Source organism: Polypterus senegalus, chromosome 18 (genome assembly GCF_016835505.1).
Source record: "Polypterus senegalus isolate Bchr_013 chromosome 18, ASM1683550v1, whole genome shotgun sequence".
Classification (NCBI taxonomy): Eukaryota; Metazoa; Chordata; class Cladistia; order Polypteriformes; family Polypteridae; genus Polypterus; species Polypterus senegalus.
In genome coordinates this window covers 52,970,040-52,993,556 of record NC_053171.1, presented here as the reverse complement: position 1 = coordinate 52,993,556, position 23,517 = coordinate 52,970,040, and the positions used below count along the sequence as shown (strand labels likewise).

The 23,517-nt window shown below is 40.7% G+C and overlaps 1 protein-coding gene across 2 annotated transcripts in view; it reads right to left on the bottom strand.

Moving 5' to 3' along the window:
• The window catches only part of inf2 (inverted formin 2), a 195,341-nt gene that overhangs the window by 18,679 nt on the left and 153,145 nt on the right, over positions 1-23,517 (bottom strand). For both annotated transcript variants that reach the window (XM_039741927.1, XM_039741928.1), the window contains exons 18-20: positions 21,940-22,104; positions 16,828-16,930; positions 4,026-4,166 (exon numbers count right to left, since the gene is read on the bottom strand). In XM_039741927.1, coding sequence (XP_039597861.1) covers positions 4,026-4,166; positions 16,828-16,930; positions 21,940-22,104 — 409 coding nt within the window. The remainder of the gene's footprint in view (positions 1-4,025; positions 4,167-16,827; positions 16,931-21,939; positions 22,105-23,517) is intronic.

Sequence of the window (23,517 nt, the reverse complement as noted above, 5' to 3'; positions counted from 1 at the left end):
CAGACAGCAAAACTAAATGTGTGTTTGGGGACTAGAATTAGAAATAGTGATGAGCAAACTCCACCCAACTCGCTTTGCCTTAAGTTAGATGGAAATGAGGAAATGTTCAGGAATTTGGTGAAATGCATCAAAGTTAATAGGTCAGGAGAAACTGAACTCGTTTTGAGTGAATTATAAAGGTGTAGCAGTCTTGAGTGTCCCTGGAGGTGTTGAGAAGTGCCTCACAAATATGCTGGACCGATTATTGTGTCCATAAATGTGAACTGAGCTATAGTGGTGGTGCTAACCACTAAAATAAAATTACGCTCAGCGTCTTTAATCTCTCTCTGCACCTCCCAAACTCCTATTGATACGACTACATAGCACATACTACGCCTGTGTTGCAAGGGATCAGCGTCATATACTCTGGTCTGTCTCTGTCGCTAACCAATCTATGCTACATTGTGAGAAGCATAACATGTGTGACCAATAGGGGGCACTGCTGGGGCCCCAAATGTCAGACACCAACAGACAAACACAAGTGTTGGGGAAAAACAAGCCATTCGTTAATAATACAGTAGTACCCCAACAAGGCTTCTTCCAACACACAATTCCTCATTGTTTCTCCCTTTCCTTTTCTTCACACCTCCAGGTAAGCTTTGTCTTCCTTCCACCTGACTCCAACTCACCTGGAAGAAGTCAAGCAGCTCTTTTAATCTTGGACCTCTGAGGACTTCCAGGTCAATAAGAAGTTCCTAAAAACCAAGCAGCACAGCTCTTAGCAGCACCTCATGATGGCACCCAGGGACCGCAACAGGGTTGCTCTACGGCAATACAACTCCCTGCATGTGTCCAGTGGTTTACCCGACTCCAGGGTTGCTGCCACCTAGCAATTCAGGAGAGCATGTAGCTTGAACAATTCAGCTCCCCCTGTCCTCCATTCTAGCTGTCCTCCCAGTCTGGTGATGTTCTTCTAATCCAGCAGGGATGCCAGCATACCCACTCTTCAGGTGGCCTCCTGTGCATAGATACTTGTGTTGGTAGGGAACCTCCTGCCTCTTTTCATGTCTATTGACACCCACTGTACGCCCAACCTACCTGGAAGGGGGTCTCTCTTTGAACTGCCTTTCCCAAGGTTTCTTCCATTTTCCCTACAAGGTTTTTTGGGAGTTTTTCCTTGTCTTCTCAGAGAGTCAAGGCGGGGGGGCTGTCAAGAGGCAGGGCCTGTTAAAGCCCATTGCGGCACTTCCTGTGTGATTTTGGGCTATACAAAAATAAACTGTATTGTATTGTATTGTATGGTATTGGCCACCTGGCCCTCCCAGCGAGGCACGGGAACGGAGTCCCATTTTGTCATGCTTAACTAGCAGTGAAGACACAATGTACAGTGAATCTGTACAGCATAACGCAGTGTTTTCATAAAATTTTCATTATGGTCAGCTAATGTAACCCTCAAATGAAAACATTGTCAGTTTTTAGTTAAGTGTGTTTTTTTGTTTTTTTTAATTAATGCATGCATTAATCCATCATATTTGAGTATACACCATAAATTATTTGTGTATGTGTGAGGCAGATCGGGGCAGCATGGTAAAGTGTGACGTGGAGTGCACTTACAGCACCAGCACGCATGCATGCATGAAAGTTCTGTACATTTGCGATGCAAGTAGGGAAGGGAGTGAAGATCGGGAAGGGACAGCCCCATTTAGCATGGCTGCTCCAGTTCTGTGATGTCATGTTGGCCTTACAAACCATCATGGGGCACTGTGGGGGAAACAAAAACTATGTCTAAGCTAGCTGCATAGTGAATTTTCAGGGAAACATTTGGCAAACAAGGTCAGCAGCAAACTCGCTACAAAAAATGCCCTGGCAAATTTTGTTAATTAAAATAATAATGGAAGACTTTACAAAATGCACTTCACTTCCTGAAACTGAACACTGCCACAATAGATCTTGCTAATAATTTTTGCCGTTATAATCTGTCATTTGCATATTTGTTGTCTCTCCTATTTGTGGTAATTACCTGTATGAAGTGTCTTTGAAAGCTACGTAAGCTGGTTGCTCAAAATTAAGGCACAACTTGCTGACACAACTAAAACCTACACAAGCATTCAGTTAGTGTTAGGAGCTCTGAAAGGCAAAGCTGGCTGTTTTTGAATAAAGCAAAATGTATTCTTATGAGTCCCAGAATAAAAGGCAAATGGTGCCTTTGGACAATATTCTGAGCCCCTAGGGGGGCAGGATGACCACACCTCACTTTAGATGTAGCTTCATAAGGTCAGATGAACCAGCCAGGAGTCTCGTACCATCAGCACCATTAACAAGGTACACATGCAGCATTGGGAAGGTCAAGACAGTCAACAGAAAAGCTAGAAGAGAGGAGCATGGAAGACTGAACAGCTGGCACTACCAGGTTGCATGGTGTAAATTGCCACATCTTGATTTTGTTTGGCACATAAAAATCTATTATTAAAGGAAATCTTAAGACGAGACAAGACTGTTGCCAAGATATATTATCAAGTCCACCACACACACTACACTCTCAGCTCTTATACATTTTTCCGTTTTCCTCACTTTAAAGTTCCCAATTAAAGAAGACTTATGTCCAAATCTTATTGAACAACTTCATCCCAAAGGGTTATCCTGTGGGGGGTACTCTAAGAGTATGGGGTACCAGACCCCCTGATAAGAGCTGTTCGGCCCCTGTACAACCGATGTAAGAGCTTGGTCCACATTGCCGGCAGTAAGTCGAGCCCGTTTCCAGTGAGAGTTGAACTCCGCCAGGGCTGCCCTTTGTCACCGATTCTGTTCAAAACTTTAATGGACAGAATTTCTAGGCGCAGCCAGGGCATTGAGGGGGTCCGGTTTGGTGGACTCAGGATTGGGTCACTGCTTTTTGCAGATGATGTTGTCCTGTTTGCTTCATCAGGCCATGATCTTCAGCTCTCTCTGAATCAGTTTGCAGCTGAGTGTGAAGCGGCTAGGATGGGAATCAGCACCTCCAAATCCGAGACCGTGGTCCTCAGCTGGAAAAGGGTGGAGTGCCCTCTCAGGGTTGGGAGCGAGATCCTGCCCCAAGTGGAGGAGTTCAAGTATCTCGGGGTCTTGTTCACGAGTGAGGGAAGAATGGAGCGCAAGATCGACAGGCAGATCGGTGTGGCGTCCGCAGTGATGCGGGCTCTGCATCAGTCTGTCGTGGTGAAAAAAGAGCTGAGCCGTAAGGCAAAGCTCTCAATTTACTAGTCGAGCTATGTTCCTACCCTCACCTATGGTCATGAGCTATGGGTAGTGACCGAAAGAACAAGATCACGAATACAAGCGGCTGAAATGAGTTTCCTCCGCAGGGTGTCTGGGCTTTCCCTTAAAGATAGGGTGAGAAACTCAGTCATCCGGGAGGGGCTCATTGTAGAGCCGCTGCTCCTCCGCATCGAGAGGAGTCAGATGAGGTGGCTCGGGCATCTGATCAGGATGCCTCCTGGACGCCTCCCTGGTGAGGTGTTCCGGGCATGTCCAACTGGGAGGAGGCCCATGGGAAGACCCAGGACACGCTGGAGAGACTATGTCTCTCGGCTGGCCTGGGAACACCTCGGGATTCTCCTGGAAATGATCGAAGAAATGGCCAGGGAGAGGGAAGTCAGGGCATCTCTGCTCAAGCTGCAGCCCCCACGACCTGACCTCGGATAAGTGGCAGAGGATGGATGGAAACAGTAAAAGTTTAAAAAGTATTTGCATGTTAATTTCAAAGCCAAACAGAATGAAAACGCATAATGCAACATGAAACAATTTCCTTTCAATTTATTACATTTTACTATTTTTTAATATGGTTAATTACTCGCTGTAATGTAAAATAACACAGAATAAACTGTGTGCCGCACATCCCAAACACTGTAAAAAGGTTACTGTAAAAAAAACAATTAGACATTTAACACTGTGGATCCACCTTAAAAAGAACCTACACAGGTAAGAGAAAGCACATGTTTTGAGGAGAGGTGTTCACCATAGCCTTTCTAGGGCAAGGCAGTATGGAATTAAGCAGGAGACAAGCTCACCTTTTCTGGATTCTGCATAAGCAGACAAATCTGACCCGCATCTGGATCTGGTGGTCTTCCTCAGTTTGAAGCCTTTCCGAATGTCTGCTAACAGTGAGTCAATGATGCAGCCTTCTTCTTGCTTTGGGGATGCTTTCCGAACTGCATTGATTGTAAAAACAAACATTTTTAATTACACATTATATTTTATTTTACACTTTAGAAGCACAATACAAATTCTCTATAATGTGTATCTTATGTACACTGCATAACTCATTGAAAATTTTCCATGCAGAATAATACAAAAAACTGTTACCTTGACACTGTGACATCAGACTACATTCGCAGTCTGCTCAAAGAAATAAACAAAACTTGACATTCAGCAAATGCCGGCTTCTCTTTTCAATCCTCCATATCCCCCTTGACATAGTTTTAGCCAACACTCCCTGCTGCTTCCATTCTCTCATAACTTGATTTGTATTAGACGTACAGTGCAATTAAGATTGGGGCTAACACCTTTCACTCAGTTTAAGGTCAGAATTATGACTTGGCATTCTGAAGAAGAAAATGTCTTTGGTTTCAGACAACATATGTAACAATAGGACTGTAGCAGCAAACTCCATGTTACGTGGCACCAAAGATTCTGACACATTAAACCACTTTCTTCAAAAAATATCAAGAACTTTATTACATGACTTAACCTCCGTGGCGTTAACCCCGACTTAAGTGTGACTAAAAATTCTCTGTAAATATGGTTGTTCTAGAGTCAGGCTCAAGGTGATGTGTTATGATCTTTATAGTGTTAACTCCGAATAACTCTTGGCAAAGTATTCTACTGCCCTCTAGAGGATGGATTAACATTGTGTTGAAAAAAATTCATGAATAGTTCTAAGCATCTTGCCACTCTACGTTAGCTCATTATTATTCATGGGGGAGGCAAGGCCTTCATGCAAAACACAACGGCCTGTACACAGGAAGCTGTACAGACAACTTCTGACCAAACTGAATCGGAAACCATTAGTTGAATCAAGCGATAGCGATGACAGTGTAAATTGATCATCAGACATTGATATGGATAGAGAAACTGATGGGCACTGTATTACTGAAACACCATGATATGCCTGGTGAACTCAGTCACCTGTAGGTGACTTGCCATGCACGATTTTTCTAAAGTAAAAGGGCAAGAAAGACGTTCGCCCCCCATAAGCACAGTTCCTCTGTGTCAGGGAAATGTGGCCAACACTAAGGCTTGAGCTGCGTTAGCCCACAATAACACTAGGAGCACATCGATTGTGTGGTTCGGGCACGGAGATCTCTCATGAGCAACTGAAGCAGTAATACAAGAAACACAAAAACCACACACTTTTCCTGTCCCAATGGTGACATCTAGCTGTGTGCTGGTAACGGTCTCAGAACATGTCACAAAAAGGACATGTACTATATCTAAATCAGTACAGCAGTGGACACTAGGCAGATCTTTCCCAGTTTGACTATGTTTACGTTTTGGTATTCTGTTGTACATATTCATATTTTTAAATGCTGAAAAAATGCAACATTTTTGATTTATTTTTATGTGGGCAAGCAGAATGCTAAGGAGGCAACACAAACAAAAATATACTACTCAAAAAAAATGAATTGAACACTTAGTCATCACAGTCCATCACAAAGTTAATGAAGCTTTTGGGCATATTAAGCTGTACAGGTAGGAAGCCTAAGCAATTGTCTACCAACTTCAACTGCTTTGGTGAGAATGAAAGTGACAACAGGGGCACTGGAGAGGTAACAACAAAACAATCCCTAAAAAGGGAATGGTGGCCAGACAATTGCCCGCTCCTTATCCTTCCTGACTGACTGATTCTTCTCTAGTTTTGCTAGTGTCCTTGTCACTACTGGTATCACAAGGTGGTACCTGCAGCCGATTCAGTTTACACAAGTAGTCCAGCTCCACCAGGATGGCACATCTATATGTACCATCCCAAGAAGGTTTGCTGCATCTCCCAGCACAGTCTCAAGAGCATGAGGAGGCCTGGATAGGACCGTAGAAGCAGGACTGGTATCTGCTCCTTTGTGTGAGGAGGAGCACTGCCAGAGCTCCACCAAGTGACCTCCAGCTGGCGACTGGTGTACATGTTTCTGACCAAACTGTCACAAACAGACTCCATGAGCATGTTCTCTAATGGGATGTGTGTTCACAGCCCATCACCATGCAGCTCAACCGGCATTAGCCAGAGAACTCCACAATTGGCAGCTCCGCCATTGGTGCCCCATTCTCTTCGCAGATGAGAGCAGATTCACCCTGAGCACATGTGACAGACATGAAAGGGTCTGGAGAAGCCATGGAGAATGTTATGCAGTCTGCAACATCATCTAGCATGACCAGTTTTTCGTTGGGTCAGTGATGGTCTATAGAGGCATATCCTTAGAGGGTCATACAGATCTTCACATGCTAGGCAGTAGTACCTTGACTGCTATTAGGTACTGGGATGAAATCCTCAGAGCCCTTTGTCAGTGCAGTGGGCCCTCGGTTCCTCCTGGTGCAGGATAATAAGGCCAAAGTGTGTAGGCAGTTCCTGGGTGATGAAGGCATTAATGTTATTGACCGGCCCATGCATTCCTCAGACCTGAATCCTATTGAGAACCTCTGGTACATCTTAGGTGCCTCCAATACCATCAAGTAGTGCCACAGACTGTCATGGAACTCACTGATGCCCTGATCCTGGTCTGGGAGGAGATCCCCCAGGACACCATGTGCAGTCTCATCTAGAGCATACCCAGATGTTGTCAGGAGTGCATATATGCACGTGGGGGCCATATACACTACTGAGTCACATTATGAGTTGCTGTGATGAAATTCACACAAGTTGGACCAGCCGGGAATTTCAATTTTTGACTTTGATTTTCGGTGTGCTGTTGAATCAGTCCTCAATGGGTTTGTGATTTTGGTTTCTATCGACTGTTTTTACCTCATTTTATTCTCACTGAATTACGTAGATTTGCTACATAAAGATTTTCCACCTGAATATTTCATTCATCGTGATTCAATGTGTGATTTTGTTCCGTATTTGGTCCACTGTCGCATGGCCTTTGATTTAAGTGTTCCCTTAATTGTTTTGAGCAGTGTATTAACTATGAAGTTTACAAATGACACAAACCTGAAAGCCTTTTTTAATGTCATGTAACAGTGTGGTCCAATGACCTTCACTTCACATCATTCTCAAGAGTAACAACTTGACCCAAAACCCCTTTGCACAGTTAAAGCTGGGGGCTGGACACACTAATGGATCATCCACCAATTGCATGCAAAGGAATTATTAATAAACCAATACTTCCTATTGTTATACTTTCTAATATTCACATAAAATGATACCTTTAACTATGCAGATTTCTCTCTATTATAAAAAAAATAAATCTTGGTAGGCTTGGAATGAGACGAAACGTGATCTTCTTGGAAGACAATTTGACGTCCCGCAAGAGACACTTTTAACGTAGCGCAAGACAAGGCAGTGAGAAAAAGGACACCTGCTGTACAGGTTTTTAAATGATCGATGCGCAGCACGACAAGCTGAACACGCAGCTCAGCAGCAGACCACATCTCCTAAGCATGCGTTCAGCCCACCCCCCTTCACAACGCGAGTGGCACACACACGAATTGGCTGGAGCGTAGCATGCCTGGCGGGGGAATGGGAGGGTGTGGGTGAGCGTAGTGAGCAAGGGGCAAAGCCCCCTAGTCTTCTAAAATATAGACAGTATATACTGCTCCTAATACAGACAACTACATATTTTTAGAGAAATGGCTCTTACAACAACCCTCATTCATCGCATGTTCAGATGCTATGACACTGTGCTGTAGAATTTACAGATGCAATTCAGAATTCACTGTTACCCATCCAAGGGTTAGGACTCCATGCATTCTCAAACTATTATATCCTCTCTGACACGCTTTATTTTGTTATTGTTTGGATATAAATTCATTTTCATGACATCAAACTAAGGGGCGCCATTGTAAACCCGCTCGTCTCTCGCTCCCTCTTTATTCCTTCCCGTCTTTGTATCTGCTGTTTCAAAGCCATCGTTCCAACAAGAGCAGTGCCTTCCGCTGTTATATCTCACCATGCACATTACTCGAGTTCTTTGTTTTGTTTAGCATGACTTTGTCCAAAACAAATACGACTGACAGATCCTCATCTACGAACCTGTGCTTTTTTTGGCACCATGCAGAGTCCTTGGAGTCACCAATAGTGCTGACATTTTCCTCATTTATGTATTGCCTTTCTAACCTTGGACGGCTGGAGGCCTCAGATTTTTGGAAGCATTTTTTTTTAGCGACAACAACTTTTTTGAGGTCCTTAGAAAGGAGTTTGAAGGGGTGCATCATTTTGCTCCACAAAACTGGGCCAGAAGACAAACTCCTGCAGATGTCCACCAAATTTTGATTGTGTTATATGGTGGATTCAAAAAGTATTCAAACCCCTTTACTTTCTGCACATTTAACCATGTTGTAGATTTAATTTAGTTTGATATATTTGACATTTCTGCCTATTAATCTACACCAGGGGTCGGCAACCTTCAGCTGTGTCGTGCTGAACCTGTGTTAGAATGTTATTCTGTGTGCCAACATAATTCTACCAATTTTGTTACATATAGTATCAAAACTGGTCCGGTTATAACTGGATCTTATTGGTCATTCAATATTTTAAAATACATAGGAATATGTGAAAAGAATATTTTGTCAAATTTTAATTTTCAACACATTTATTAAAAATTTTATTACAAATTATAAATTACAAGTTTTTTCAATACAAAACACAGTTTGACTAAGAAAAAATTACCAGGAATTCCAATATGATTAATCAATCTTTATTATTAATCAGAGCTATTAATCAATTAACACAAAGCAATTGTATAACTACATTCGGTGGCTTTATTTTTAGTTCCAATTATTTGACTAAAATAAGTAGTTTGTTTCTTAAAGCCAGAAACGGCCCTTTTTATAGCTTCAATTTTCTCATTAGAGTTTTTAAACGTGGACTGATGCTTAGTTTGATAATGTCTTTGTACACTTAACGTACGACATGCGACACTTTCACAGCATAACGCACACACGGCACGATCCTTTTGTTATACAAATCCATATTCATTCGTTGTTTTTCATGAGTCTTGAAAAGAGGGAATATCAAGTTTTGGTCTTTTGTGAGTCATTTTAAGGCAGTATATTACTTAAAAATGACAAGAAGAGGGCGGCACAGTGGCGTGGTGTGTAGCGCTGCTGCCTCACAGTTAGGAGACCCAGGTTCGCTTCCCGGGTCCTCCCTGTGTCGAGTTTGCATGTTCTCCCCGTGTCTACATGGGTTTACTCCGGATACGCTGGTTTCCTCCCATAGTCCAAAGACATGCAGGTTAGGTGCACTGGAGATTCTAAATTGTCCCTAGTGTGTGGGTGTGTGTGTGTGCGCGCCCTGCGGTGGGCTGGCGCCCTGCCCGGGGTTTGTTTCTTGCCTTGCGCCCTGTGTTGGCTGGGATTGGCTCCCGTGGCCCTGTACTTAGAATATAGCATGTTGGATAATGGATGGATGGATAACAAGATGTTTGTTTTAACGTACCACGGCCTGCACTGAACACATGGGTTCCCTTTACACTTTAATCGCATGTGCAAAACGTGGATGGGGGAAGCGGAGGGCGAACACATGCACTGTAATTAAAATATAATAACAAGAAGTTTGTTTTAACTTACCAAAGCCTGCATTGAACACATGGTTTCCATTTACATGTGAGTCGCATACGGAAAATGTAGGTGAGGATGTGAACGCGTGCGCTGTAATTAAACTATTATTTTTTTACTATATTTCAATTCATTCAGAGTACCATTGAAAATCTTTCATTTTTAGAAGTATGCAGATACTTAGTTTACTACTTTATAGAAGCCCCTTTGGCAGCAACTCCATCGCGGAGTCTTCTCCGCAGGTCCCTACAAGCTTTTCACATCTCTCACTTATTCACACATTCTCTCACTAATTAGCAGATCAGCAAGTGGAAGCACAGAGCAGCGGTGTCTCCCACAGGCACGTAGCCCTTCGCAAGCACCCGAGCAAGTTCACCGGAGGTAAAGCCAGCAGCTGACCAGTAGAAATAACCGGCAGTGAGAAATTAAAGTCGATCGCTCAGCTGGTGGTGGAAACTTAAAGCGACGGTGATTCAGCTGAACACGGAAAGCGCAAGCACCTATAAAACGGCAAAGATGACTTCAACACTTAACGCAAGTTCTATCTGCTCTCTGCCCGTCGAGGGCGCATTTATATGTTGTGTGTCCTGCAGTATGTACAGCTCAGGGTTTTCCGGCCGACAGTGCAGATAGCTTCACCTGCCAAAAGTGTTTAGTTAATTTTGAGTTGGTCGGGAAAATACGCGAATTGGAGGGACGCGTTAGGAATCTGATAGCGATTAGGCAAACCGAAAATTGGATCGACTCGGTTTGTTTAGACAATTCGGCTACATCTGATTCGGCTTCAGTCTCTCCAGGTCCCACTGTAGTCAGTGCGAGGCGAAATCAGCAGCACCAATTCAGCCACAGGGCGAGTGGGTAACAGTAAGACGGGGGTCTAAGAATCTAAAATATAGTCCCCCAGCACCCAGGTCACTAATTCGGACCCAGAACAGATTCTCAGCTCTCCGCAGTGTGCCTGTGGAAACTGAAAATAATAAAGTGCTCATAATTGGCGATTCCATAGTGCGGAATGTTAGAATTCCAAACTATGTTAAACCAGCAGTTAATGTTAAGTGCCTTGCAGGGGCCAAGATTTCTGGCATAAAGGCCGCATTGGACCGTGTTGCCGATGAAGTATCTACCTTATTGCTGCATGTCGGCACTAATGATATTTATTTACAGCAATCTGAGGTATTAAAGGAACTTCATCTCTATGCACCAAAGCTAAAACAAAATGTCGGAATTTAATTGTATCTGGTCCCTTACCAAGATTATATAGAGGGATGTGATTTATAGCAGATTGCATTCCTTTCACTGCTGGCTAGAAACCTGGTGTGCAAATAAAAACATAGCATTTGTGAACAATTGGGATGATTTTTGGGAAAGGCCTGGATTTTTCAGAAGAGATGGTCTTCATCCTAACTGAGGGATCTTATGTATTATCCCAAAATATGGCAGCAAAACTGCCTGGTTGACTGATTAGAGCACCATCCAGGCCGCAGTCATGTGATCTTAAATCACAGGCTGTTGTTTATCCCACCTGTTATTTTCCTGAAGCTGTTACCCATAATCCCTGTTGTGGGGCATCCAGTAAATTTAGTCTTGATACAAACCATAAATTAATTGATAACCAAAAATAAGGTGTATAATTAGACCAAGGGATAAAACCAGACACTCCACCAGGGGCATCTGTAATAGAAATTTAATTCAAATTAAAACAAAAATATATCAGCAGTTCAGAAAGAACCATGCAGTTTTAAATGCTGTTTATTGAACATTCGTCTCTTGGCACTAAAGCTGTTTTGGTAAATGATATAATATTAAGTACAAAATCTGATCTGTGTCTTCTTACTGAAACCTGGCTTAGTAAATGTGACACTGTTCCCTAGCTGAGGCGTCACCAGATGGATACTCGTTCCTTCATAAGTCTAGAGATTCTGGTCGAGGAGGAGGCCTTGGAATAATTCATTGTAACAAAATGCAAATCACTCCTAAAAATTTAGGCAACTTTACATCCTTTGAGGCATTCATTTTAAATATTAAAACAGATTCCAACACAATTATAGTGCTAGTCTACAGACCACCAGGGCCATATTCATTGTTCATGACTGAATTTAGCAACCTTCTGTCTGATTTGGCTATAAATTATGATCACGTAGTTCTGATGGGGATTTTAATGTACACATTGATGTGGAAACTGACACTTTTAGCAAATGTTTTACTTATTTGTTAAATTCAGTAGGATTTTGTCAGATTGTCAAAGGTCCAACTCATAATCATAACCATACATTAAATTTAATTATAACTTACAAAGTTGAAATTCAAAATTTAAATATTACTCCATTAAATGTAGTTATTTCCGATCACTTCTTAATTACATTTGATTTAGTTCTGCCCATGCCAACACTCACAGATTAAAACAAAGACAGTGCGACATCTAGATTGTAATTCTGCTTCAAAATTTATAGATACCTTGAGTAAGTCGAGTGTAATTGTGGAAAACCATTTAGATCAGTTAACATCAAATGTAAACGTGGAAAACAATTTAGATCAGCTAACATCACATTATAATGTGACCTTGAGAGATGCTCTGGACACAGTGGCTCCCCTAAAAAAAAAGTGATCAAAGCACATAGAAACTCTCCCTGGTTTAATGAAAACACTGAGCTCTTAAATTAGAGTGTCGAAAACTGGAGCGCAGATGGAGAACAACAAAGCTACATGTCTTTCAAATTGCATGGACAGAGAGTGTTAATAAATATAAAAAAGCCCTCTTTAAAGCTCGCTCAGAATACTATTCTACATTAATAGATAGCAATAATAAAAATCCTAGGGTACTTTTTAGAGCAGTGGCTAAATTAACAAATGGGAATTCAGATCAACAGTGCAAAATACCAACAGATATTAGCAGTACAGACTTTATGAACTTCTTCAATGAGAAAATTAAAAATATAAGATCCCAGATCTCAGCATCACAGTACAAACCAAATACTAGCTTAGCAGACCCTGCTCACATTGCATTCAGCACTTTAATAATTTTAATCCTGTAACTGAGCAGGAAGTCTTAACTTTAATTACTAAAATGAAGCCCACTACTTGTTCCCTAGATCCAGTGCCAACAAAACTAGTAAAAGTGCAATGGATGTTCTTGCACGCTATTCTAACCATTATCAATAGTTCATTACTGCATGGCACGTACCTGATGCACTAAAAGTGTCAGTCATTAAACCTTTACTTAAAAAGTCAGACCTAGACCCACACATACTAAATAACTATAGGCCTATTTCAAATTTACCATTTCTCTCTAAAATACTAGAGAAAGTAGTCGCCAGTCAGCTTCAGTCACACCTTACGCATTACAATTTATTTGAGAAATTCCAGTCTGGCTTTCGACTGGTCATAGTACAGAAACGGCACTAACACGGGTTGTAAATGACATTCTGATATCCTCTGATGAAGGAAATTCCACTGTAATTATGTTGTTGGACTTAAGTGCAGCATTTGACACCATTGACCATTCTATTTTACTGCACAGGCTAGAAAACGATGTTGGGCTTACAGGCCCGTGCTCGCTTGGTTCAGTTCTTATTTATCAAATCGATTCCAGTATGTACAGAAATGTGCAGACAGTACTCCATCATTATACACAGAAGTTCAATATGGTGTCCCAGGGCTCAGTACTGGGACCTTTACTGTTTTCACTTTACATGCTTCCACTGGGATCTCTCATTAGGAAACATAATGTTAATTTTCACTGTATGCAGATGACACCCAGTTATACCTTTCATTTAAATCAAATGAAGTTTCTCCGATGTTGTCTTTAATTAGTTGTGTTAGTGAATTAAAGGAATGGATGAATGAGAACTACTTGTCTTTAAATACAGATAAAACAGAGATGTTAATTGTTGGAGGGAATGACGCTGATCACAGCAATATTTTGTCATCATTTAACTCAGTTGGAATCCCAATTAATTTTACTGAATCAGCCCGCAATCTAGGAGTTATCTTTGACTCTAGCATGTCATTTAAAGCAGCATATTACAAAGTCGTCCAAAACATGTTTTTCCATCTTAAAAATGTTAGGAAATTAAGGCTTTCTAAATAAACAGGATTGTGAGAAATTAATTCATGCATTTATCTCTAGTAGGATTGACTACTGCAATGCGGTGTTCACTGGCTGTTCAAACTGTTCTCTATACAGCCTCCAGTTAATCCAAAATGCGCTGCAAGAATTATTACAAGAACAAGAAAATATGAACACATAACCCAGTTCTTAAATCTTTACACTGGCTCCCAGTTAAATTTAGGGCAGATTTCAAAATCCTCCTTTTAACATATAAAGCATTAAATGGCCAAGGTCCGCTTACTTGTCTGAACTTATCATGACTTACAAACCTGAGGCACATTAAGATCTCAAGATGCCGGTCTGCTTAGGATTCCAAGGATTAATAAAATAACAGTGGGAGGTCGAGCTTTTAGTTACAGGGCCCCTAAACTGTGGAATGGTCTCCTGCTTCCATAAGAGATGCCCTTCGGTCTCAGCCTTTAAATCCCGGCTGAAGACTCACTACTTCAGTTTAGCATATCCTGACTAGAGCTGCTGATTAACTGTACATACTGCATCTCTGTTGTTAGTCATTAGCACTAAACATAAGTAACATGATAATTATATTTGAATACTAACCCTCACCTATTCTGTTTCTTTCTCGGTACCCAAATGTGGCATTGGTGCCACGCCCACCTGCCAAGTTGTTTGCCTGCCTATGGTAAAGTCATCCCTGATGGAGGATCACAGGAATCATGGGAAAGAGGGGTCCTTTCATGAGCAACGTTTCAGCCGTGGCATGGCCAAATGGGAGGCAGCTAGATGGATGAGGTCTCCAGGACTCTAAAAATATCCAAACCTAATTATGTCATATCATCTACTGTTAAACCGTACTTCTAAAATTTTATTATTATGCTGTCTTAAGGATTGTTCTGTTCTGTGTATTGTATTGACCCCTACTTTTGACACCCACTGCACCCAACCTACCTGGAAAGGGGTCTCTCTTTGAACTGCCTTTCCCAGGTTTCTTCCATTTTCCCTACAAGGTTTTTTGGGAGTTTTTCCTTGTCTTCTCAGAGAGTCAAGGCTGGGGGGCTGTCAAGAGGCGGGGCCTGTTAAAGCCCATTGCGGCACTTCCTGTGTGATTTTGGGCTATACAAAAAAAAAATAAACTGTAACTGTAACATCTGGATTTAGGCAAATTCTCCCAATATTCGTTAGATGGGCAAAGAAGTGTCTGTAAGCTGCCATCTACAGGTCTTTCCATGAATGTTCTATGGGATTTAAGACGTCTTTGGCTGGACCACTCACAGACTTCTCCCAAAGCCACTTTAGCATTGTCTTGGCTGAACCATTGCTCCATTCTCAGGGTGTGTGCACTCTGGATCAGGTTTTCTTCAAGGACCTTTCTGAATTTTGGCTGCATTTATCATTCCCTCAATTCTGATCTGTCTCAATGCCCCTGGCTTCACTGCCATGTTTTACCAAACAGATGATAGGCAGAGCCTGGGCATCGCCAAACACAGAGTTTAGAGACCTTCCCAAAGAGTTTAGAGTGTTTGTCTCTTCAGACACTGTACTGTAAAGTACTGTAAAAGCAGTAATCTTTTGCCTTAGAAAGAAAAATAAAATCAAGAAAACATGAAGACCAAGGAACGTACCAAATAACTAAGGAATATGATGGCTTCTGAATACTGCTGTTTTATATTTATAAGTCTGTGCTTTGTGTCAGTCTTCAACAAAAGCAGATGGTACAGAATAGGACCAAGAAAGAACTCAACTAGCGCTAAAGTATGCAGAGTCAAAGTTATTGCCATAAAATCACGCATGTAATGTGCACTCATGTATAATATGAATACTGGTTTAGCCCAAAATTTTCAAGCAAAAAAAGAAATTCATATATAATGGGTACCCTTTAAGATTTTAGGGCGGATGACGACTTATGTTGACAGGGAGGGCGAGAGTGATAATCAGCTGTAAACGTTGAAAAGTAGACCCTCTTTGCTTTGAGTAATGTTACACTTGTTGAGCTGGGAGGTCCCTGCATTTGTTTGAGTAGTGAAGAGCAAACAGCACCAAAAATGGCATTCACATCTCTAAAGAGTAAAGTGAATGTGTAGAACAAAACACTCAGTTTGATGACATTTTGCGTGTATTATTTTGATTTGGACTCTGACTTGTTAGACTTTGATTTTGGTGCAAGTGGTCTGGAGACTGAGATCAAAAAAAATGTACTGGCATCAGCTGATCGTGGTGCTGAACATGTTTATGTAGCAGATACGCCTGTAGCAAAGTATGCCTAGGAGGACCACCACTTACAATGATGACAAGAGGGACAAACCAGACTGCCTTGCACTGCCACCTCCACCGATGCTCCTGTGCGGCCGCCAGAAACGACAAATACGGAGTGAGATTGGCCACTGAACCAGCAACAGATGTATATGTTGATTTATGTGAGAAACTATTGCTTTGTGTGCTTTTCAGAAAATGGCCCATCAGCTGCTCACTACAACCCTCCAAACCTGCTGCCCCAAAGACAGCAAACACGCAGCACTGAAAACAGCACCAGATTTTTTTATGTTGATTTAGGTGAAAAAATATTCCTTTAAAATCATGGATCGTGTATAATGTTGCACGCATTTCACTTCACACGAGATTTTGTGGTTTTAGCAAAAGAAAACAATTTGAAAAGTACAGAGTGGTCCATATTTATGTATTATTGTCAGGAAACTACAAACGTTATTATCAAGTAACATAGTGGAACATTCTGTATTCAAACAGAGCAGGGGTTGCCCGGCCAGCACATCGTTACTCCCTTTCTCAGGCTACACAGTGATGCCATTTTCAATACTTTTCGCGCACTAGTTTAAATGCTACAGCCTGTGAAACATCATATACATAAATATGGGTCACCCTGTATAAGAATTTCACTGTAACATAAAATATTGTCTATTGATGTCTTAGTTTTATTATTTCAAATAAACATTAAATAGCCTATAAATGTGTTAACAGGCAACCCAGCCCTGCCCATTTACCTGAGCGACATCCAAGTCCAGACCTGTTTCTCTAGCACTCACCTATTTTACTGCCTTCTCCTTTCTGGCATTTTGCTTCCTCCTCCTCAAGCATCTTCTTTCTCTTCTCTGCTTTTATTGCCTGCTCCTTCCAGGTCTGATTATCCTGAAAACAAAATCCGTAAAATGGTGAATTGCATTGAAAGAAATCCTTTATAAAGCTTGATGCACCAATAACAAATCCCAGCCACACAAAAATTTAGCTTTTACATCCATACTTTCAATTTGTTATGTAGTCAAGGACCCTAAACAGTTCCAAAAATGTTTTACAGTAAAAGTGTAAGTTTAAAAAGTATTTGCATGTTCATTTTAAAGCAAACCAGAACAAAATTGTATAACGCAATGAATAACTCAAGAAATATGAAACATAATTTACTTTCAAAATATCACATTTTACTATTTTTTACTATGGTTAATTACTTGCTGTAATGTAAAATAGTTACTTCTATTATGCATATGTAACAACTCCCATGAAAATAATCTGTTTAAATTGTACATCCACATCCCCATATGTGAGCAACAGAACCACAAAGTGGCTAGTGCGTAGCGCAGACCCGGGGGTTGGCGAGCACAGTCAGCCGGAGGTTAAGCCCCTAGTATTTATAAACAAAAAGATTTAACAAAAGGCTCTGTGGGGCACAAGAGGAAAAGGCAATATAAGGAGAACAAAGTCCCAATACCAATCCAAAGAAAGGTCAAAAACATTACTCTGTACTGTTGATCCCAAGTATTTCAACTCATCCACCTTCACCAACTCTACTCCTTTCATCCTCACCATTCCACTGGCCTCCCTCTCATTTACACAAATGTATTTTGTGTTGTGAAATTATCGCTTGTTTTTTTTCGTATATACATGTACCAGTGCACTCGGAGCTGCAAAGAAAAAGTTAGCACACACAGTCAAATTCTGAGTTAGAAAGCCCAAGTTAGTAAGGAAAGCACCTCCTTATCTGTCCAAATTACTACAGCGGTCATACACTTGCAAGGTGTCCAAAAAAGAACACTGAGTACAGACAACTCACGTTGCTTCTCAGTCTCTTTCTGTGTTTCAGGCTTATTCTCACATCAATAATATTAAGAACAAATTTTAGGCATATAGCGCGTTTCCCATGCCCAAGGTGCTTGCCATTCTTTGAGGTACCAAGCTGACTTGGAGTAATGGATTGGAGCAGGAAGAAGTAGGCATAGCAATAAAAGATTTCATACTCTGCAAGAAAGTTGGACATGGTGCTCTGTGGTTGGCGTTTTAGGGACCCTTCACATGGCCTTATCAGGTCTTCTAAGAGAAATGACTAGGTTAGCCCACAGAACACTGGGTACATGCTCACGGACCACACTAACTGGGATTAGGCCAAATTTCAGTAACCAATTCACCTAACCACTGGGCCTTCACACGGTCTCCCACTGATTTTGTTGTTTTACTTCATTGGCTTATTTCCATTCTTCTTCATCACAGTATACAAACTTTAGTTAACAATCAAGACATCTGATTTAGAAAAATTTTTAAACTGCCTTTCTTAAAGTTTCTGCACTTTTACATTTTCGTTGGGAACGGTGAAGGCGGGAGGAGTAGTAAATGGACATTAAGAAGTTGGTACGACACTGGCAAAATTGCATCGCAAACAAAGGTGACTATGTAGAAAAGTGATGTCATTTGTTTCTGAAATTCTTAATAAAGAGTTTTAAAAAAAGTATGAAAACCTTTTGAATGTCCCTCGTAAAATTCTAGAAAAAGCAGTAATTAAGCAGCTAAATGATTACCTGGTTAAATATTTTATTCTTGACAAGTTTCAGTCAGGTTTTAGAACAGATCACAGTACAGAAACTGGATGACTACTACTTAACTGGTAAATAATCTGCAGGTTAATGTGGACAGAGGCCGCCTATCTGTTCTTGGTCTCCTAGACTTGAGTGCAGCATTTGATACCATTGATCACAATATTCTTATATAATCATTTTAGTCAGTGGGTGGGCCACTTCTGAAATTGGTTTCCGTCTTACTTAACAGGTAGAAAATTCTTTGTTAGTTGTAGTGATTGAACCTCAGAGATACAAGATACTTTATGTGGTGTAACAGAAGAAATCTAACCTGGGCCCACTGCTTTTTTCAATCTCCGTGCTTCCATTAGGTCAGATCATCTCAAAGCACAAGGTGAGCTACCACAGTTATGTAGATGACACACAGCTTTATCTATCTATAGCGCCTGATGACCCCGACTCTCTTAGTTCACTGACCCCAATGTCTTACTTGTATTTACAAATGGATGAGTAGTAACTTTCTCAAACTAAGTAAGATGAAAACAAAATGGCAAGCATGGGTATAGAGAGGGTATTAGAAATAAACTTGATCTGTGGGCTTAAAAGTCAAGACAGAGGTCAAGAATTTAGGGGTAATCATTGAATCTGACCTACACTTTAAAATCAATTTCTTTGCTTGAGGAATATAGCAAAAGTTAGACCTTTTCTAATTTTACAAGACGCTGAAAAATTTGTTTTTGTTTTCAGTCGACTAGATTACTGTAATGCACTCCAAACAGGAATACCTAAGACCGACATCTGTCACAGTTAGTACAGAATGCAGCTGCCAGAATCTTAACTAGAAAAAGAAAATCTGAGCACATCTCTCCAGTTTTGATGTCATCACATGGGTTACTTGTTTCATTCAATATTGACATTAAAGTACTCCTAATGGTTTACAAAGCTTTCAATAATCACAAGTCGAACCTTAGATCTTCAAATGGAGATCTGCTTAGAATTCCAAGAGCCCACCTTAAAAGAAGTGGCGAGGTGGACTTTTGCAGTTGTGCACCTAAAATTGGGAATATTTTACCAATAGAAATTCACCAGGCTAATACTGTGGAACATTTTAAAAAACGGCTAACACATTTTAGAAAACTGCTAACTACCCATTATTTTAATTTGGCTTTTTTGTAGCTACATTTTCGTAGTATTCATAATAGACTATATGGGCATAGAATTGCAATCTGTACTAATCTCTCCTATCCTCTGCTGTCTTTTCTGGTTTGTTTGCGGTGGCGATCTGCACCACCACCACCACCTGATCAAGGCATCCTGAAGCCACCTGTGACGATGGAATGAAGGCAGGTGTCTCAGCTGACCACGAGACCAACTTCATCGTGTGAAACATGAAAACAAAGAGAGAGATGATTTAGAAACATTTATGGTAGGTAGAATGCCCTTGGCTCTGGTACCCCTGCAGATTTTGTTTTTATTTCTCCTTACCTTTTTACTTATTGTTTAATATTATTGCTTTATCTTTTATGTTTTCCATTTTCATGCTACATTTTTTTTGTTGTCTTGTAAAGCATGTTGAGCTACATTTTCACATGAAAATTTTTTATAGAAATAAACATGGTTGTAAGCATGTATGGATTAAAGAGATGCTCATCCTTCTTAAACAGTAAATGATTTAATTCTGTGTTTTAAAGTATTCCAAAAAAATGTATCGAGTTCCTCTAAATTATTATGTTTGTGCACCTCAACTCTTTTTTTCTGACATCTCATGAAATAATGGTTAAAGACGAACATTTTTGTACAGAGTTTCAGAGAATACACCTAGTGCTTTGTATAGATCTTTGACTAATTTAATAGAAAAAAAAAAGTTATTTTGTAGCTAATTCAGGGTTTTACAAAATGGGCACACGATCCCTATAACACAGAATAATTAAATAAAAACTAGAAGCCAGCACAGCTTTTGCGCCTATACTAGTGTGACCTCACTGTACACCTGGTAAGGTTAATATCTGGTGTCACACGCATGTGCATGGGGAGCATCTGAAGGGATACAGCAAAGCAAACCTGGCTGAGGGTCCATGTTTACTAATGCCTACTTATTTTTCACCCTGAGACCGGAGGTCTAGTTCCACAGCAAAATGTGACATTGCTCTGGTTTTCACCTGGAGGTTCCACCTCTTCCAATCTGGAGACTATTTAAAGAATAGCGGCCCCAGAAGTCGACATTTAATTGGGAAACCACATCAAATGAGTACAGGGCACCATGGATGATGAATAAAATAGCCTAGAAAGAAAGTCACCGAGAGCTGTTAGCCATGGCCTACAGAGGACGTGAGAGATGCCTGCGACTTTCACTTCAGGTTTTTCTTTGCCTTATTTTTGTTTGCACTAAACAGAGTACCCAGCTGGACCCCCAACCCATCATCATCTCTCTCCCAATGTTTGTACTGATAATGGTTACCTCTTTTAGGACTAATTATTTTTAATTCCTTTTGTTCCATTGCTGAATATTTTATAAAAAACTCCATTTTCTGAAAAGCACACAAAGCAATGGCTTCACAAATAAGTCAACATAAAATACTTATTTATGACAAATGTCATTCTGTTTTATGTTCCATGCGCCCCTACAACATGTAAATTCACATACTTATTACATGCCTGTTTGTCTCAACACTCATAAGTTGAAAACAGCTTGAAGTCGTCAAGTAGCTGGTAAACCATAGTGCCCACTACCACGCTGTGTCATTTGGTTAATTCCAGTTGCCTCCCATGGATCTACATTGTCATGGGCGTGTCAGCTACACGAGCGTGTTCAGCACTATCATCAGCTGGGAACTGATCAGCTGAGGCAGGTACCTGTCTTTCGTTTTTGATTTCCCGATCATTTGCATCAAAATCAGAGTTCGATAAGTGTCTATGCAGTCCTCCCAGGCGACCTTTGCTGTAGGCGTGACAAGCTGCACGATCAGCTGGGGACCAATCAACTGATGCAGATACCTGACTTTTGTTTTCAAGCTCCAGATCACTTCAATCAAACCTGGAGTCCAATTCAGCAATAATGCACAATAAATAAATACAAGCATTCACGTCGTTCTCTCGTCTGAAGCTGCTGCCATTTTAGACATTGTTTACGTACTCACTACTCACACAAACACAGGGATTCCTTGGCAACAAGTCTAACAATCCTCCTAGTAAAGAGAGTCTACCCATAACATAACAGTGAGGTTTATCAATGTTTACAGCTTTTAGTGTCTCTTGCCCCTCAACCCATTATGTCGACAAAAGTTGACATCCGTCATAAAAGAGTTACTACAAAAGAACCATAAATTGAAAGATTAGCCGACCAATTCTTCATGTTACCTTGGCTGCTTTAATGAAGAGCTCCCGGAAAGTCTTAATGGTGCTAAAAAGTTCCTCAAGTGAGAGGCGGCTTTGGTCTTCACAGAAGTAGTTGGCCAAGACTTTTTTCTTTTCGTCAATACTACTTAACTGGTCTTCAAGCTGCTTGGCGTTTTGAAGGTTTTCCTAAAAAAGACAATGAACCACGAATTAGTTACATTGAAAATTCCTGTCTGCAGCCTTCACCAATGATCAGATGTTTTCTTAAGTCATTCGAACTGCAATACAATTAATTCATTAATTTATTTAAACTCAATAACTACATTAAATATTCATTCATCTTTTCACTTTTCAAACTGGCCTAACACAATACAGCATTCCTGGGCAGCCAGCGACTACCTACTGTACATACTCACGTACAAGTCCCGAAAAATTGATCATAAAACCAGACCCCAACTTATATGGCCATTACTTATACGGCCATTCAAAAATGTGACTTTTTAATTTTTTTTACATCTTCTTGCCTCCTCCAATCTCACTCCAGTTTCTCAGACACATCAAATTTTGTTGCAGCAGTGCAGGTACCAATTTCTTTCGCTACTTCAACGACGTTTAATTTAAAACCAGCTTCATATTTTCTTCTGATCAAACACTCCATCGTAGATAAGGGATGCTCTTACGATAGATAAAGGTGTACAACGGTGCGAGATACAAAAAACACAAATCAGTGCAAACGTCACTTCGGAATAGTTCGGGTATTACCGTATGGTCATGTAGGCATAATACATAGGAAAAAAGGCAGTGTGCTCCATAGTTTCTCCCTCAGGTGGGCGTTAGCATATCATAATCTCTTGGACCAATAGTGTGAGTTTTCCGCATTCGACTTATACGAGCGACATTATAAAATACTGGAAATTATATGGTAAAATCAAGCCCCGACTTAACCACGGGAGAATTTATCCACGAGAACATAAGGTAAATGAAGGAACATTATGCCCAGACTGTATAACTCACTACTGAGACCACATCCGGAGTATCGTGTGCAGTTCTAGTCACTATACTACAAGAAAGACAGAGCAGCTCTTGAAGCTGTGCTGAGGAGAGTAACCAAGTGCATCATGGGACTTAAGGATATGTGACAGACTCCAAGAGTTAAACTTGTTTAGTCTGAGCAGAGGAGACCTAATCCAGGTCTTCGAGATTCTAAAGGGATTGACAGGAACAGTGAATCACATATTCAAGGACACCAGTGGAAGTTTAGGGGATGAAAGAGCATTTAGAAGTCAGAAAGCACTTCTTTACACAAAGAATTGTGGGAACAAAGTAGGAAGTTATGGAGTTAAAGCAGAAACCTCAACAACTTTTAACAAGTATTAGGATGAGATATTGGGACAACTAAGCTATTAGCTAAACAAACAAGTGACAAAGGTACTGAATGGTCTTCTCTCATTTGTCAAATTTCTTATGCTCTTATGTAACTCATAATGAAGCAAAGAATCCAATTGGGAAAAGAAATGAATGAACTAAACAATAACCTCACAAGACACTGCCGGAGAGAAGCTGCACAAGCCTGGATTCACCACAACCCAACCTCTCTGG